Below are 15,197 nucleotides of genomic sequence, written 5' to 3'. Positions count from 1 at the left end.
CAAAGGTTGTGGATTATTGTTAAGCTGATACGTTGCAAGTATTTTTTCTTGTATTTTCAAACCCTCACAGGTAGAGTGGGTAAGAGTACAACTTGGGGGCTAGACTGGGGTTCAAAACCTGAACGGCACTTTCTGGCGATAAAGCTCGGGCAAGTTAACTCAGCACCTGTTACAGGTTTGTGTATGGGAACAATAGTGCCTACTAAGGTTTTTGAGAATCAAATAGTTACTTTATTCCTGTAAGATTAGTTCTGCCTAAAGCACTTAGAACGCTCAGTGCACATTAAGCTTTATGTAATTCTTACCTATGGTAAGGAAAACAGATGACACACACGGAGTCGCTGTCTTTTTCTTTAAAATGTTTTTATTGCTTTGAGAGAGGGAAGGAGGGAGAGACAGAAACATCAATCGGCTGCCTCCCATATGTATCCCGACCTGGGACCGAAGCTGCAACCTCGTCACGGGCCCTGCCTGGGAATGGAACCCGCGACCCTTTGGTGCCCAGGACGACACTCAACCACATGATCCACACTGGCCAGGGCACCACTGTATTTCTTAAGTCTTGCTTGAATCAAGAATTTGTTTAGAACTCTCTCTTTATTTGAAAAATATATAAACTAAAAGTCTCCAACTTCTTGTAGATGTTGTAAACTTTCATTAACATCTCTTAGATATAAAATATGGTCCAAGTGACTCAAAATTAACTCTATGACATATTCTATAGTCATAACTATTTTGAAAGTCTGAAGACTTTTTTATGGTAAAAAAATACCAGGCTGAAACTTTTTATTTTGCTAATGTACACAGAGAAGATCACAGTCCACTTTTTATGGTTTCTAAACACAACTGATGGTTTCCATAAGACGCTGCTGACCTTCACAGAGCAGCGCCCCATCTTCTGTGAAAGCCCAGCCTGCCTTCCTCCGATCCACCGTTTACTGTCTTTTCAGAAGTCTTGTCGGATGTTTTCTTTGTTCGCCTCCCCAAGCTGCTGCTTCACTTGAAAGACTTCATTTTCTAATTGTACAATAGTCCTTTCAATCTCATAATTCTTACTGACCAGGGATACCCAACTAGAATAGAAAAATAAAGGAAAGATTATTCATTATAAATTTTCTCTTAGATTTTACCAGATGTACTTTTCAATGTTTTTAATGATTTCAGAGAGGAAGGGAGAGAGAGAGATAGAAACATCAATGATGAGAGAGAACCATTAATCGACTGCCTCCTGCATGCCCCACACTGAGGATTGAGCACACAATCCGGGCCTGTGCCCTGACCAGGAATTGAACCGTGACCTCCTGGTTCAAAGGTTGATGCTCAACCACTGAACAACACTGGTTAAGATGCATTACTTCTTACAACTGCATGTGAATTTAAAATTATTTTAAAAGAACTGAAGAGATAAGAATGTGAGAAGATAGGTCAAGGGCATATGCCTGAGTTGCTGGCCCAATCCCCAGTGGGGGTGTGCAGAAGGCAGCTCATCAATGATTCTCTCTCATCATTGATGTTTCTCTCTTTTCCTCCCTTTCTCTCTGAAGTAAAAAAACAATAGACAAAAAAGAAAATACATAAACAAAGGATAAAAAGACCTGAGACACAAACAAATTATCAAGAAAGTACTATAACTCCCTCCTGAAAGGTAAAACATAGTTAACTTTCCCCTTTAAAAGCAGGTAGAATGCATTCAGAGAAATGCTGCACTGAAAACAGGGCCCTCTAAGAACAGAATCAATCAGCAGCGGGCAGGTCTTGGTTTCCCTCTTCTACTGTCTTCTAAGCCCAGGCTTCAGAAAGAGGCAGGCAGTGAGGAGCAGGTTCGAAGACAGCACTGCTGACACCTGTGGCACCCACCCATCGGAATACTGTTTGAATCAGACTACTGAATCTGGATCTTAAGTTTGCTAAGCAATTTAACACGTGCTGGAATTGCAGGTACTCACTTTGACTCCATTTCTCTTAACTTAGATCCAGCTGTGAGTTGCATGTTCTTTCGCTGCCAGTTTAAATCTTGAATATGTTTCCTGTGAAAAAATTATTTATAAAACGTACCTTCATTTTAACATTTTCTATTGACCAAAATCAACCAAAAAAAGCTAGTCAATATATCTTTAATTCACTGAGAACAGATATTTGAAATCATGCTTATTCCAGAAACTAACTTTCTTCTAATTATTTTCCAATTAAATTTCTTAAAACATGCCTGACTGTGAAAAAGTTAAGCGCGCGCGCACGCACACACACACACACACACACACACACACACACACACGCGCAGGCTAGAGACTGGAAGTCCTCCCATGTGCCTCTCCTCCCCCCTGAGAACGCTGGTCCGTGTATGGAAGATGTCCTTGGGACTCTTTCCTGAATGTGTGCATGCACATGTGTTTTTGGTTTTCTTTTACTTAACATTGCATGCTATTCTGCAACTTTCCCTCCTTCTAAAAGTTCCTTTTCAACGTTTGCACACTTATAAATGGCAAGTGACCTGGCAGAGAGGTTTTCAGACCGCAGGTCTATTTCTCCTCCACCCAGGTGGGCACACCCAACACTGGATGCCGGACAAAGAGCAGATCACCAGTTGCTTACTCTCATATGACTACAATCCATTGGTTCCTTTTTCTTCTCATTCTATGAATTAGGGATTTACCTAAACTTTATTCTGAAATAAAGAGGAACAATTTTTACCTTAACTTCTGGAGCTCTTTCTGTGCATGTTCAATCATATGCACTAGATTTCTAAGGAAGAAAATGAGAAAAATCAAACTGAGGTACATCAAAACCTAATAGAAACAATTAAAAATGATCTAGCTGATACAGGGTCATATTTTTCTGCTTAAAATAGTTAAGATTGCCCTAGCTGGTTTGGCTCAGTGGATAGATTGCTGGTCTGCGAACTGAAGGGTCTCTGGTTTGATTCTGATTATATCCGGGTTGCGGGCACTTTGCTTCTCGTGGTCTCTATTTAGTCAATTCTTATTTTTGCAGATTCTGTATTCATGAGTTTTCCTACCAGATCAGATTCGTTTGTTCTAGAGCAGTGGCTGGCACATCACATGCGGCTCGCGAGCCACGGTTTGCCGCTCTGTTGACTGAGGTTGCCAGCCTCTGCTCCAGATCCCTCGGCAGACATTCTCAGAGCAGAGAAATCTGACCAGTGGATGCACGTGTTCCCAGCTGAAGTGGAATAAGAGGCTCTGCCTGCTTGTGTCAGGTCTCATACAGAGATGACCGAAGGATGGAGTCTAATTTCCAAGTCTGGCAAGTTACTCAATACTCTGAACTTTGTTTTCTCTTTTAAAAAGTAAAGAAAATACAATCTCCCAGGATGAGCTAGTTATATGTACATGTGTATATATTTTCCCCAGGAGAAATGTTACACTATTTGCTTATTCAGTATTCAAGACCACTTTTAGAGAACATAACATGCAACCAATAAGAATCAACTGTATAAACAATTCCTGTTAGGATTACATTCTACTAACTTGTGATTTGTAAATCAGACCTCAGAACTCATTTTATTACAATATGATACAATAAATGTGGTAGTTAGGTTTATGTGCACAAACTCTGAGGTGGTCTCAGATGGACATGAAAGTCACATCGACTGCCTGCCTCCTGCATGTGCCCTGACCACGCCCAGGGATCAAGCTACAAATGAGGCACTTGCCTTTGATAGAATCAAATCTACAGCCCTTCAGTCCCAGGGCCATTGCTCTAACCACTGTACAAACTGGCTAGGGCTCAGCTCTACTTTTATCCCAGTTCCTCTACCCTACTTCCTACATTAACACACACACACACACACCCAAAGCTGTGGGTGGAATGATGGGTTTTTAAAAAACAACAATTTCTTACTCGTTATATACTTTCCAGGCATTGCATCCATGCTGTGACATTAGTTCTAGATTCTCAATGCGAACCGCTTGATGCTCCAATTGGGCCATAGAATTGTTGACACAGTCCTGCCATGCAGTGATGTCATTTTTCTGGCCCGAGGAAGGAGCTGGAAGCTCATATCTGAAATTAAACAACAATATAACTACACAGTCCCCCAAACCTTGTCCTCACGGGCCTGTGCACGCTATAAAAACTACAGAAGACTGAAGATAAGATGCAGACCTTACACTAATAAAAAACCTACTTACCCTAAGAAGCAATCAATTTACAAGTTGGAGTTAGTAATATTATATGGTTACAAAAAATTGTTCCCATCAATGTGAACAGATTCACTAGCCTATGATACATTCATATAAAGGATTGCTATATTAGATATTAAATGATGTTACTGACGAGCACTTAAACATTAAGATGTTTGTAATGTAGTAAGGGGAAAAAGGACACAAAAAACCACGCTATCATTTTTGAAAGACACACCTACAATCCATTTGCCTTCCACCCACATACCCACACCCCTCGATGGAAAAACTGGACTTCCCTCTGTTCTCTTCACACTGCCAGCCTTTTACAATCCGACAGAGCCAGCAAACACTTTCCATAAAGCTCAGCTTACTACCACTGAGTTACTACACAGTTTTCATTTCCATTTTAATATTATTGCTAGATACGGTGTAAAAACTGCAATTATTCTTTAAAAAAATGAGGAAAATTCAACTGGGATCAAGAAGTAATACACTGTTTTGTTAAAAACAAAACAAAACAAAAATACCACAGGAAAAAATAAGCCACACTTTATAGAAGTAGCATTTTTCAAACCTTGACTATAACCTCGAGTGAGAAATGTTTTACACTGTGGTCTACAAAGCAATACTTACCTTTAGATGCAATGCGTTCTGACATTTCTGTCCCACGTCCTGACAAGGCAGGCGCCGTGACGCCTTCCTGAGTTTCCCTCACAACCTACTGCCCACGGGGCATTGCAAGAGGTGGGAGCATCTCCCACAGCAGAGGCGGGCAGGGCACTCGGACCGGATTGTGGGTCCATCCGTGGCTGGGGTGCGTGTGGGAGGCGACTGATGGATGATGTTCTTTCTCTCTCTCCCAAATCAAAAAAACCTATCCTCGGCTGAGGATTAAAAAAAGGATTATCTTTGAACATTAACACAAGATTATATGAACTACTACTATATGGGGGGAAAATACATAAACAGAAAAGGATTTTCCCCTTCCAATATTTGTTTTAACACAGCTATAGTAGTTTTACAAAAAAATTAAGATGAAAGTAAAGAATGATCTGAGCCCAGCTGACTCCAGAAACAGGACTTACCGTTTCATACTGAGCAATTCAATTGGTTGTCGAGCAGCCAGTCTTTCAAATTCATTTCTCATTATGTCTGTCTGTTGGGTAGAAATTAGAGAAAGAATTGTTTCCAAAACCATATCAACAAGTTAAAATTAACCACCAAATAATGAATCTAACCTACTCACTTGTCCTTTATATGATCCGTGATAATGGATCATCACCCTCTCACAGCCTTAGCGGGTTAACTGCTCTTTAGAATCTGAGGACAGGCACACCTTCCTACTAAAGGACCGATACCCGAGGTCAGCGGTTCTCCATCCCAGCAGCAGACTAGAATCAGCTGGGCGCTTTGAAAACAATTCCAGTCTCAGCCACATCCCACTTTTCCCGCAGTCCACTTAACTGCCTGAAGTGGAGACTGGACGTGATTGTGATTTTTAATTCACCAGCCAATTGTACAGTAAAGCCTGTGTCAGGAATCACGATCTAAGTATTCGTTGGGGGTGGGGAACAGAGGGCTTGGACATAAAATGATTTGCTGTGAGGCTATGAACCGAAGTCTACAGTTTCTCTTTTGGTCCTGGCTGCTATTTTTACACTTTACTCTTTCCCAAGAATGAAGGGGAAACGGACAAAACAAAAACAAACAAAAAAACCTGTTTCCTGCTATGGTCTAACAATTTTACTGTTTTCCAAAAAAAATTATAACTGTTTCTTTGGGTCCAATGTTTTGATCAATATTCTACTCCATTTGGTCTGCATATTTCCAGCACTGAATATAAAGAACTGAGTAAGTGAAATATTTAGTCATCCCACATAATTTCATTTTTGAAGGTTGCAACTTTCTCAACAATTAGGCCCGGGAGGGGGAGCCTGCCGGCAGCCCACATTCCCGGTTTATAAGTTTTGCATTAAGCATTTCTTTTCTTTTTCTTTTTAAATATATTTTATGGATTTTTTTTTTTTTATTTTTTTTTTACAGAGAAGGGAGAGGGAGAGTTAGAAACATTGATGAAGAGAAATACCGATCAGCTGCCTCCTGCACACCCCCTACTGGGGATGTGCCCGCAACCAAGGTACATGCCCTTGATCAGAATCAAACCCTTGAGTCCCCAGGCTGAAGCGCTATCCACTGAGACAAACTGGTTAGGGCTCCATTAGGCATTTCTTATTAGAGAAAACCTTTTTCTCCCCTTACTACTGCTGAGTTACACAAAGCTCTAAGAAAATATAGTTATCTAGAAAATACAGGGAATTCTAGCTAGAGGATATGCAGGGACAGACAAGGAAAACCACCAACAATGAGATAAGAGAGAAGCTATAAAAATGAAGCAAGCAATCTGAGCCATTAATGTAGGAACTCTTACCTACTCACATGGCACTGAGAGAGAGAGAGATTTGGAATCTGAACTCAACTCACTGCAAAGACTGAGCCAACTCTCACGGAGCTGATTTATGAAAAAGCACTAGGCGTGCCTGGCACTAGTAAGCACTCACTGCATAAAACTGCCTTAGAAGCTCTTTAAATATCTCGGTGCTCATTGTGTACCAGGCAGAGTTCTAAGTGATAAAGATCTGGTGGTGAAGAAGACATAACTACTTTAATTCTTTGTACAGCTTTATCAATAATCTAATATTTGCTGACTTATTTGTCTGTGCTCACACTCTTGAATGTAACCTCCATGAGTATAGACCTTAGCTATCCTGTGCCCCTTTTCCTGGCACAGAAAAACCTTCACCAATAGTTGTTAAATGCATTAAAGGGCAATTTCAAGCCATTTTGCGAAGTGGTTAAGGTCTTGAGCAAATTAGTTAGCATCTCTAAGCTGCAGTTTTCTCATCTAAGAAATTTGCGATAATAAACGTAATTATACAGTTCACAGGGCTATTTTTAAGACAGAGAATAAGCCCAGTACACTACCAGATCCTATTATTAAAAAGGATTAAATAATCAGAATACTAATTATAAAGCTAGGAAGCGTATGTTGTATTTTAGTGAGCTTAAAAAACTGATTCAAATATTTACATGTTTGTGATGGAATGCAATCTCTGAAACTTTCAAAAATCAATCTACTAAGAAAGCATTACTGTACTTAATTCTTGATGTGGTAATATCTATATTTGGATAACAATATTTAGAAAAACGATGGAAAAATAATGTAAGTAGGGAAAATGTGTCTCCTACTTACTGGTAAAATAGCCAAGCCCTAATTGGTATTGCTCAGTGGATAGAGCATCAGCCTGCAGATTGAAAGGTGCCAGGTTAGATTCCGGTCAAGGGCATGTACCTTAATTGCAGGCACAACCCCAGGAGGAGGTGTGCAGGAGGCAGCTGATCAATGTTTCTTTCTCATCAATGTTTCTAACTCTCTATCCCTCTCCCTTCTCTCTGTAAAAAAAACAAACAAACAAAAACAATAAAATGTATTTTTAAAAAGATAGTATTTTTTTTCAAATTACTTCAATATAAACACTGCATTTTAGTGTTAGAATTCTTTCATAAATAAATGGTTACCTATAACGGGGGGAAACCCCAAACATGTATGTGTTAAAATGCCTAACAGAATCCATTAATTAAGAGTAACATTTTACATTTAATTTTGCGCATTAGACCCTAAATATCTTGGGCGTACAAAATATGTAAACGTGTATCACGTAGATATGGTTGGTCGCCTCCTTCACATTCTGCAAACAACTAGGCTTCGTACAAAGGCTACCACCGGCCAGTGGTGCTCAGGACCTGAGGTCATTAGGTCTGTCTACATTTCAAACCCTAGCTCACTTCAGAGGGGACCTCAGAGCATGGAGGACCCCACCCCGCTGAGAATTAACACAGGAATCTCACAAACACATTCTCACTAGTTTTTGCACTTTCGGAGCTTCTCAAAGTTTGGGGGGTCTCAGAATAAGAACCCCAGAGCAGAAGGCTTATCTATCTAGCCGGTTTTGAAAAATCCTCAGCCGAGGCTAGTTTTCCATGGATCTTTCCGGAAGAGCGGAAGTGAGGGAAAGACGGAGACATCGATGTGAGAGGAACACGGCGGTCGGTTGCCTCCACGCCCCCCGACCAGGGCCCGGGCCTGCAACCGAGGTCCGTGCCCTTGACCAGGATCCAACCGGGACCCTTGGTCCGCTCTATCCACTGAGCAATCCGGCTTGGGCCTGCCTGGCTGCTTTCAATGGGCTGTAACTCCTGTGCAAGGGAAGCAAGCAGTGCTAACAGCGGGGTTTACAACTCACTTGGCCGTGGAAAGGCTCTCAGCCCAAACTAACGGTCCGCGGGAATCCCGATTCCCATGCGGGGCCCCAGACCCACTCACCTCAAACGCGGAGTAATCCGGCGCCGTCAGGTAGCTCAGGTAGTTCTTGGTGGGCCGGTATCTGCGCGTCTCCTCCTCCACCAGCGCCGCAGCCTGCGAACGAGCGGGGCCGGTGACGGGCCAGCACCTCGCCCGCCGCGCTCCCAGCCCCCGGCCTCCCGCCAGACCCCCACACTCACCGCTTCCCGCACGCCGGGCGCCTCGTAGCCCTGGTCAAAGTAGGGCAGCGCGTCCACCACGGCCTCCCCGGCCACCAGCCCCGTGCCCGCCATCCTCCAGTCCGCCGGCGTCTTCTGGTCTGCGCAGGCGCAGGCCCACTTCAATACGCCTGCGCCCGTCGCCCACGATTTACGTCACGCGCGCATGCTCAGTTTGTTGATGCTGATGGCGCGCCCCGCCCCGTTGTTTTGTTTTGGCCGGATGTGACGTCACGTGACTGTCTCAATTTCCTGTCCGGCGGCCTGCACCACTTCTATGCTTCCGTCTGGCAGCGGTTTGTGGAGGAGGGAGACCTTTGCTTTCCTCCAGGACGCGATCTGGGAGGGGAATCCTTTGGCACTTCTGTGGGCGCTGGCTGCGGGATTTGGGGGAGAGAGAGAAACTGGTTTCCCACTCGGCTTACTCCTCTAACCTCCCACCTCCCCTTAAACTCCTCTCCCCTGGCACCTCCACGCTGTGCCCACTCTTCATTCTCGGCGCCCTAAGATTCTGCGCTTTGGATAAATGCGTTTTTTCCACAGATTCTAGAAGTGGGTTCCAGTCCCCAGCTTTAAGGGTCTGCCTACCAAAAGGAATCTGATCTACACCAGGGCGAGATTGGTAACTGCTCACCAACCCCAACTTTTAAACATTTTGTCGTTTTGCTTTCAGGGCATTTATAAAATCCAATCGTTGTTAGGACACCCAGTAATAGAATATATCTTGCCGTGTGTGCAATCTAAATCCAAGTTTTTTGTCTCTCAAGTGACTGAAAATGTCCCCAGTAATTAAGCCGGGTCAGTCAGATCGTCATTTATGTAGTGGATTTTAGTATATTGATTTTTATATCCTGCAACTTTATTCGTTTGTTTCTAATAGTTTTTTTGATAGTCTTTAGGGTTTTCTCTATATAGAATCATATCTGAAAAAGTGACATCGGATTACCTTTTAACCTGTTAAATGTGCTAGCTATAGATTTAAGTGAAATAAAAGATCTTTAAATTTTAAGCAATTTTACTTAAAATTCTCCAAGAGACCCATGGAATTTTTGTATTTATTCATTAGAAGAACTGTAAACAACATTTTATACACATCTTGAACAATTATTTTACAACCATGTCCAGCATTCATAAAACTTTACAAAAACAAAATGAAATAGACCTCAGGAAAGGAAGCAGCTCCAGTTACAGGGATAAAATACGACCCGATCCCGAAAGCAAAGGTCTCCTCACAGAGGGATGGCCAGGATGCACCACAATAATACCCCCACCCCCATTTACAGACAATTCCCAGTTACTGATTGATCTCTCGGGTTGGATTGTCAGAAGAGACCAAATGGAGAGACATCCGGTAAAAGCCCCACTGGGGTAAGCTGCTTAATAAACATTTTAAAAAAGACATAGGCTCAGTTCTATTTGCTGGGCCCACATCTATAGTAATTATGTAGCACCGGTTACCTGGTGTCTGCTTCAGTTCATCCATGCATACCTGAATGGATGAACTAATACTGTACAAGTCAATAAACTATCCTCATAAACCTTGTAAGGTTTTGTTAAGCTTGAATAAATATTTTTATACCAATTAAAACCATCATCAGAAAGAAAACTGACATTTGTTGTAATAATACCTCACTGACAAGTTCCTCTTTCCAATCACTACTGCAGCTTTAGACCTTAAAGGTTGGGGTGATTATGTGGTGTTGTCCCAGGAAATGTTCATATTCCTGACTCCAATTTAATTAGAGCAAAAATTCCAACAATCCTAGGAGAACCGAAATAGAGTCTCATCTAGACATCTATAGTTTGAAGGCCCTTATCCTCAGAGCTGAGTGGCTCTGGTACTTCAGCTTAAAAGAAAACTTTTCAATAGCTACAATCCCATACAGCTCAAATTTCCATCTCAGGACTAACCAACTTTATCTGTGTTCACCAACTAACAGTTTTGGCTTTAGTTCTGGCTCTACTGTACAACTTTGGGCAAGTTACTTAACTCCTTTGAATTCCAGTTTCTTCACTAGTAAAATGGAGATGCAAATACCTCCAAAAGTTGATTTGAAGACTAAGATGACATACATACATGTACCACAGTGCATGGCATAGAGTAGACACTAAAAAAGTAAAATAAAAGGTAGTTCTCATGTCCTTGGAAGGACATGTCCCATTAGTTATAATTCCAACAAGTTTCATGTTGACCATGAGGGACATGCTACTCCAGTGCCACACAGAGTGGGGGAGGAGTTGTATTAAGTCTATTGTTACAAGGTACTCAATTACAGGACTAACAATAGGGCTTCCAATAAGTGAGATTCCCCTTGACGGAACACTGGACAAAGAACAGCCCATAGGCTTAAAGGTGCTGTGTGTTTCAGTGATGAGAGCTGTGTGTAGAGGGCTAGTGTAAGCCACTTCTGTCATGCCTCTCTGGTACCTTGAACTCAGCATTTCTCTCATTGTGCTCCTCTTTGAGCTGCTTTTTAAAAAATGCAACACCAAGTCTTTCCCTGATAAAAGACAAGTGCCTTTATAGCCTAAGCACAACACACAAAGAATGAGCCCAAGAATCAAGTAGCAAAGGCCACTTAAAAACAACAAGAGGCAGAGTGAAGAGAGCATTGGTTCCACGTGACTCTCGACAATTCTCCAGCGATTACAAAGCAGCAGCAGGAGAATCCTCCTCCAAGACTCTGGCCTGCTCTGTAACCTTCTCAGCTTTCAAGGATTTTGTAGAATACTTCAGGGCATCCTGACTCTTGGAAAAATATTTTCTTTGGCACTTTCTGTCCTATTTAGGATGAGACAGCAGTGGGAGATTTCATTTCTTCTGCAGAAATTTCATTTTACTTCCTACAGGGAGAAAAAAGTATAGTGAGCTCTCATTAGTTCATTTTTATTTATTGTACATTATCTGGGGCAAGGGATTAACAACATAGTTATTCAGAACAGCCCTGGAGTAAGCTGCTATATCAAGCTAACAGTTGATGTGATTAACCACCTCCCCCGAGGGTCTAATTGCAGAGGTAGAAGAGAACTCAGACATCATCTAATCCAGTGGTTTCCAGCCCTGCCTGTAGGTTAAAATCACTGGCCTGCTCCCCAGAGATTATAATACTGTAGTCAGAGCTGGGAACCACTGATCTAATCTAACCCCATGGTATAAAGATGAAACAACAGCCCAAGGCATAATTTGTCCATAGTCTCTCAGTAGTTAAGGACAGGGCCTAATTTTAATCAGGGGTATATATATTTCAAAAACCAATGTAAATACCATAGGCTGAAGGTTCTTCGTTGTTTTGGGCTAGCACACCACAGTTTTCCTATATCATACGGAAAACTTAAAAGGTAACTATAATTGAACAATCATAAGCTACCATATTTCTTTTTTTTTAAATATATTTTTATTGATTTCAGAAGGGAAGGAAGAGGAGAGAGAGAGAAACATCAATGATGAGAGAATCATTGATAGGCTGCCTCCTGCAGGCCCTCCAGTTGGGATGGAGCCCACAACCTGGGCTTGTGCCCTGACTGGGAATGGAACCATGACCACCTGGTTCATAGGTCAATGCTCAGCCGCTGAGCCATGCGGTCGGGCCCATGTTGCTTTATGATGTGTAAAATCAGACTTGCAGGACAACCTCTGTTGTTTCAGATGTCCTCTAGGCCAGGTGTTTTTAAACTGGAGTCCATGGATGGACGTTAGGGGGTTCATGAACACCCTAAAATGATATGCAAATGTTTGTATGTTTCAACTATATTTTTCTGGGGAAAAATCTAGTTTTTATAAGGTTCCCACAGGGATGTGACCTAGAAAAGAGTAAAAATTGTGACATGCAAATTTTTACATCATAAGGGAGCATCATCTGAGAAAATGGCCCCATAGACAACTCTGATGGAGAATCCCAACCTCTGAGAAAGAGACTTCTATTGCCCCAAAACACTTTGGAATTAAGGGTCATGGTTTCTGGTCAGTTTACTTGTGCTTTTTCATTGATCTGATTGTAAAGCTTTTGCAATGAGGCATGCTTATTGCAAAAGCTTTTCTCAGCCTCGTTTTTCTAATAGGGAGATACAGCAACTCACCGAGACTCCGCAAAATTCTGTTCACCCCACTGGGTTCAGACTCAGGAATTGTTTCCAAATACTGGAAGGCCCGGACCTCAAACAAACCTACAAGGAAAACTCATGGTGAAATTGTCCAACCTCAAGACTGCAAATCAGTTAAATAAAACTCTGTGTTCATTACTTTTATCTTCATAGTTAAAAAAACATTACAAAAAACATTTCCCATAATAAACAACTCAGATTTTGAGTCCTTGCAACTATGCTATCTTTTGTTTATATTATTTCCAAACCTTCCAAGCGCTCACTAAATAGGGAGGGGGAACTTCATGAGGAAACCGACCTTTCACCCCACTTTTCCGAAGCTCTCGGTCCTGGATGAATCCTGCGAACATCTGAGTTTCCATGAAGAGATCCAGGAAGTGGCGAACGCTGCGGGAGGTGTGAGATTTTCGGAATGGCTCCCGTTGGAATACACGCTCCCCACGCTCAGTGACAGTCATGTTCAGAGAGTAATGGCCCACCAGCTCCACGAAAAACCTGACAAATGCTTCTGACACCAGAGAGTTGAGTGTCACCTCTGATGCAAAATGAAAGAGAAAAAGAAAAGTTCTCTAAATTTTGTATTTATGGGAACGCTGGGTCTAATCACAAAACTGACGCCTAGGAAATCATAGGTATAAGAGAATGAACACAGGAATACTCCTGCTCATGCCCCAATCAGGACCCTGGCTGGAGAGGTGCCTGCAACCAAGATATGTGCCCTTAACCAGAATCAAACCAGGACCCATCGTCCACAGGCTGATGCTCTATCCACTGAGCCAAACTGGCTAGGGCTGTTTTGAATTTTTAGATTCCACATATGAATGAGATCATACAGTATTTGTCTTTCTCTGTCGGACCTACTTCAGGTAGCATAATACTGTCCATCCATGTTGTCGCAAATGCAATGGTATTATTGCTGAGTAATAGTCCATTGTGTATATACATTCACATCTTTTTTCCCTTCATCTACTGATGGACATGTAGGTTGCTTCCATATCTTGCCTGTTAGTAGCCATGCTACAGTGATCATAGGAATGCACATACCTTTTTAAATTAAGTGGTTTTGTTTTCTTCAGATAAATACCCAGAGGTGGAATTGCTAGGTTGTATGGCCATTCTCATTTTAATTTTCTGAGGCACCTCCATACTGTTTTTCCATAGCAGCTGCACTAATTTACCACCCCCGCACAGGACAGGCAGGAACAGCCTCATGACAAGGTGACACTCGGGCATGGAGGCAAGAGCAGGAGCCAGGGGGCTGTCTGGGGAAGAGCTTTCCATGAATGGGACCGAGCAAGTGCAAAGGTCCTGGAGTAGAGGGGGGCTGGCACAGTGAGGGTCCGCAGGGAAGCTCATCATAAGCGTTTCAGGGCCCAGGCACAATCCTATACTCCACCTTGTGTGTCCTGGAGCGGGTCTGGCACTCAGGAAATATTTACTGCCTTGATAGCAAGTCCTCAGGCCACCTGTCACGTACCTTGTGAGAAATTCTGCTCCTGAGCCAAAATTTCATTTCGTTCTTCTAAAATCTGTGTTAGGGCAGCTTGGAGTTTAGGTGGTAAAATTTCATCCTCGTCAGATACCTTAAGAGAAGAAATTGAAAATGTTCATAAACTTGGAGAGAGAGTGCACTAGTTAGGGCCCCCAAACCCCACAGTGACTGTATATTTGGCTGAGGAGTCAGTGTGAAGCTTCCTTCGCGCACTGAGCAGACTCCAAGATGCTGATGGCATCTACATCTTCACTATATTAAACAAATAATACACATAAAAATTTCTGGGACTTTCTATTAAATATCTTTCATCTACAAGTCTTATGCTACTTGAGAAAGATCATTCCCAAATGCCGAAACCGGTTTGGCTCAGTGGATAGAGTGTCAGTCTGCGGACTGAATGGTCCCAGGTTCGATTCCGGTCAAGGGCATGGACATTGGTTGCGGGCACATCTCCAGTGGGGGGTGTGCAGGAGGCAGCTGGTCGATGTATCTCTCTCATCGATGTTTCTAGCTATCTATCCCTCTCCCTTCCTCTCTGTGAAAAATCAATAAAGTATATTTTTTAAAAAAGATCATCCCCAAATGGTGTTTCAAATATGATGAGCTAAGGGATTTTGAAAAAAGTCTAGGGAAACATTCTTTCAACCCTGTTCACAAGCCTACATACAGTTTAATATACTAGGGCTGCTCTCAGCAGGCATTACCAACTTCTCTTCCACTTTCATACCCAGAAGAAATGACCACGTCTTCTTTTGCCCCTACTGTACACACCTTGTATAAATTTCTATTATACCACTTCTAAAACTTTATGTGTATGTCTGTACCCCCTCCCTACCATCAGACTATAAGGCCTAAGGGCTCAAACTGTGTCTTACACA

The 15,197-nt window shown here is 42.3% G+C and overlaps 2 protein-coding genes across 7 annotated transcripts in view; both read right to left on the bottom strand.

Annotated features, from left to right (window-relative positions):
* Positions 1-238: 238 nt before the first annotated feature.
* BCAS2 (BCAS2 pre-mRNA processing factor) lies at positions 239-8,861 on the bottom strand. The gene is made up of 7 exons (XM_036452877.2): positions 8,706-8,861; positions 8,527-8,619; positions 5,231-5,301; positions 3,862-4,023; positions 2,692-2,742; positions 1,947-2,027; positions 239-1,073 (listed from the first exon to the last, which is right to left on the bottom strand). The coding sequence occupies exons 1-7, from the start codon at positions 8,796-8,798 to the stop codon at positions 947-949; spliced, it is 678 nt and encodes a 225-aa protein (XP_036308770.1). The 5' UTR covers positions 8,799-8,861; the 3' UTR covers positions 239-946.
* A 903-nt stretch (positions 8,862-9,764) lies between these two features.
* DENND2C (DENN domain containing 2C) overlaps positions 9,765-15,197 on the bottom strand; it is a 43,346-nt gene continuing 37,913 nt past the window's right edge. For 3 of the 6 annotated variants that reach the window (XM_045586848.1, XM_045586845.1, XM_045586847.1), the window contains 4 exons: positions 14,302-14,407; positions 13,123-13,359; positions 12,801-12,887; positions 9,765-11,567 (listed from right to left, as the gene is read on the bottom strand). In XM_045586848.1, coding sequence (XP_045442804.1) covers positions 11,536-11,567; positions 12,801-12,887; positions 13,123-13,359; positions 14,302-14,407 — 462 coding nt within the window. In that variant the 3' untranslated portion in view covers positions 9,765-11,535. Of the gene's footprint in view, positions 11,568-12,800; positions 12,888-13,122; positions 13,360-14,301; positions 14,408-15,197 lie in introns of those variants that run through there. The other 3 variants (XM_045586846.1, XM_045586849.1, XR_006742562.1) reach the window with 3 other exon arrangements.

This window comes from Pipistrellus kuhlii, unplaced genomic scaffold (genome assembly GCF_014108245.1).
Source record: "Pipistrellus kuhlii isolate mPipKuh1 unplaced genomic scaffold, mPipKuh1.p scaffold_m20_p_24, whole genome shotgun sequence".
Lineage (NCBI taxonomy): Eukaryota > Metazoa > Chordata > Mammalia > Chiroptera > Vespertilionidae > Pipistrellus > Pipistrellus kuhlii.
This window is presented reverse-complemented; position numbering and strand designations above follow the sequence as displayed.

Excerpts from the sequence above, each read along its gene's own strand:
- BCAS2 (XM_036452877.2), bottom strand. The coding sequence starts at position 8,798 with ATGGCGGGCACGGGGCTGGTGGCCGGGGAGGCCGTGGTGGACGCGCTG. Across the intron at positions 5,302-8,526 it reads CGGATTACTCCGCGTTTGAG|ACAGACATAATGAGAAATGA; the intron begins GTGAGTGGGTCT and ends TCTACCCAACAG. Across the intron at positions 1,074-1,946 it reads TTAAGAGAAATGGAGTCAAA|TTGGGTATCCCTGGTCAGTA; the intron begins GTGAGTACCTGC and ends TTTCTATTCTAG.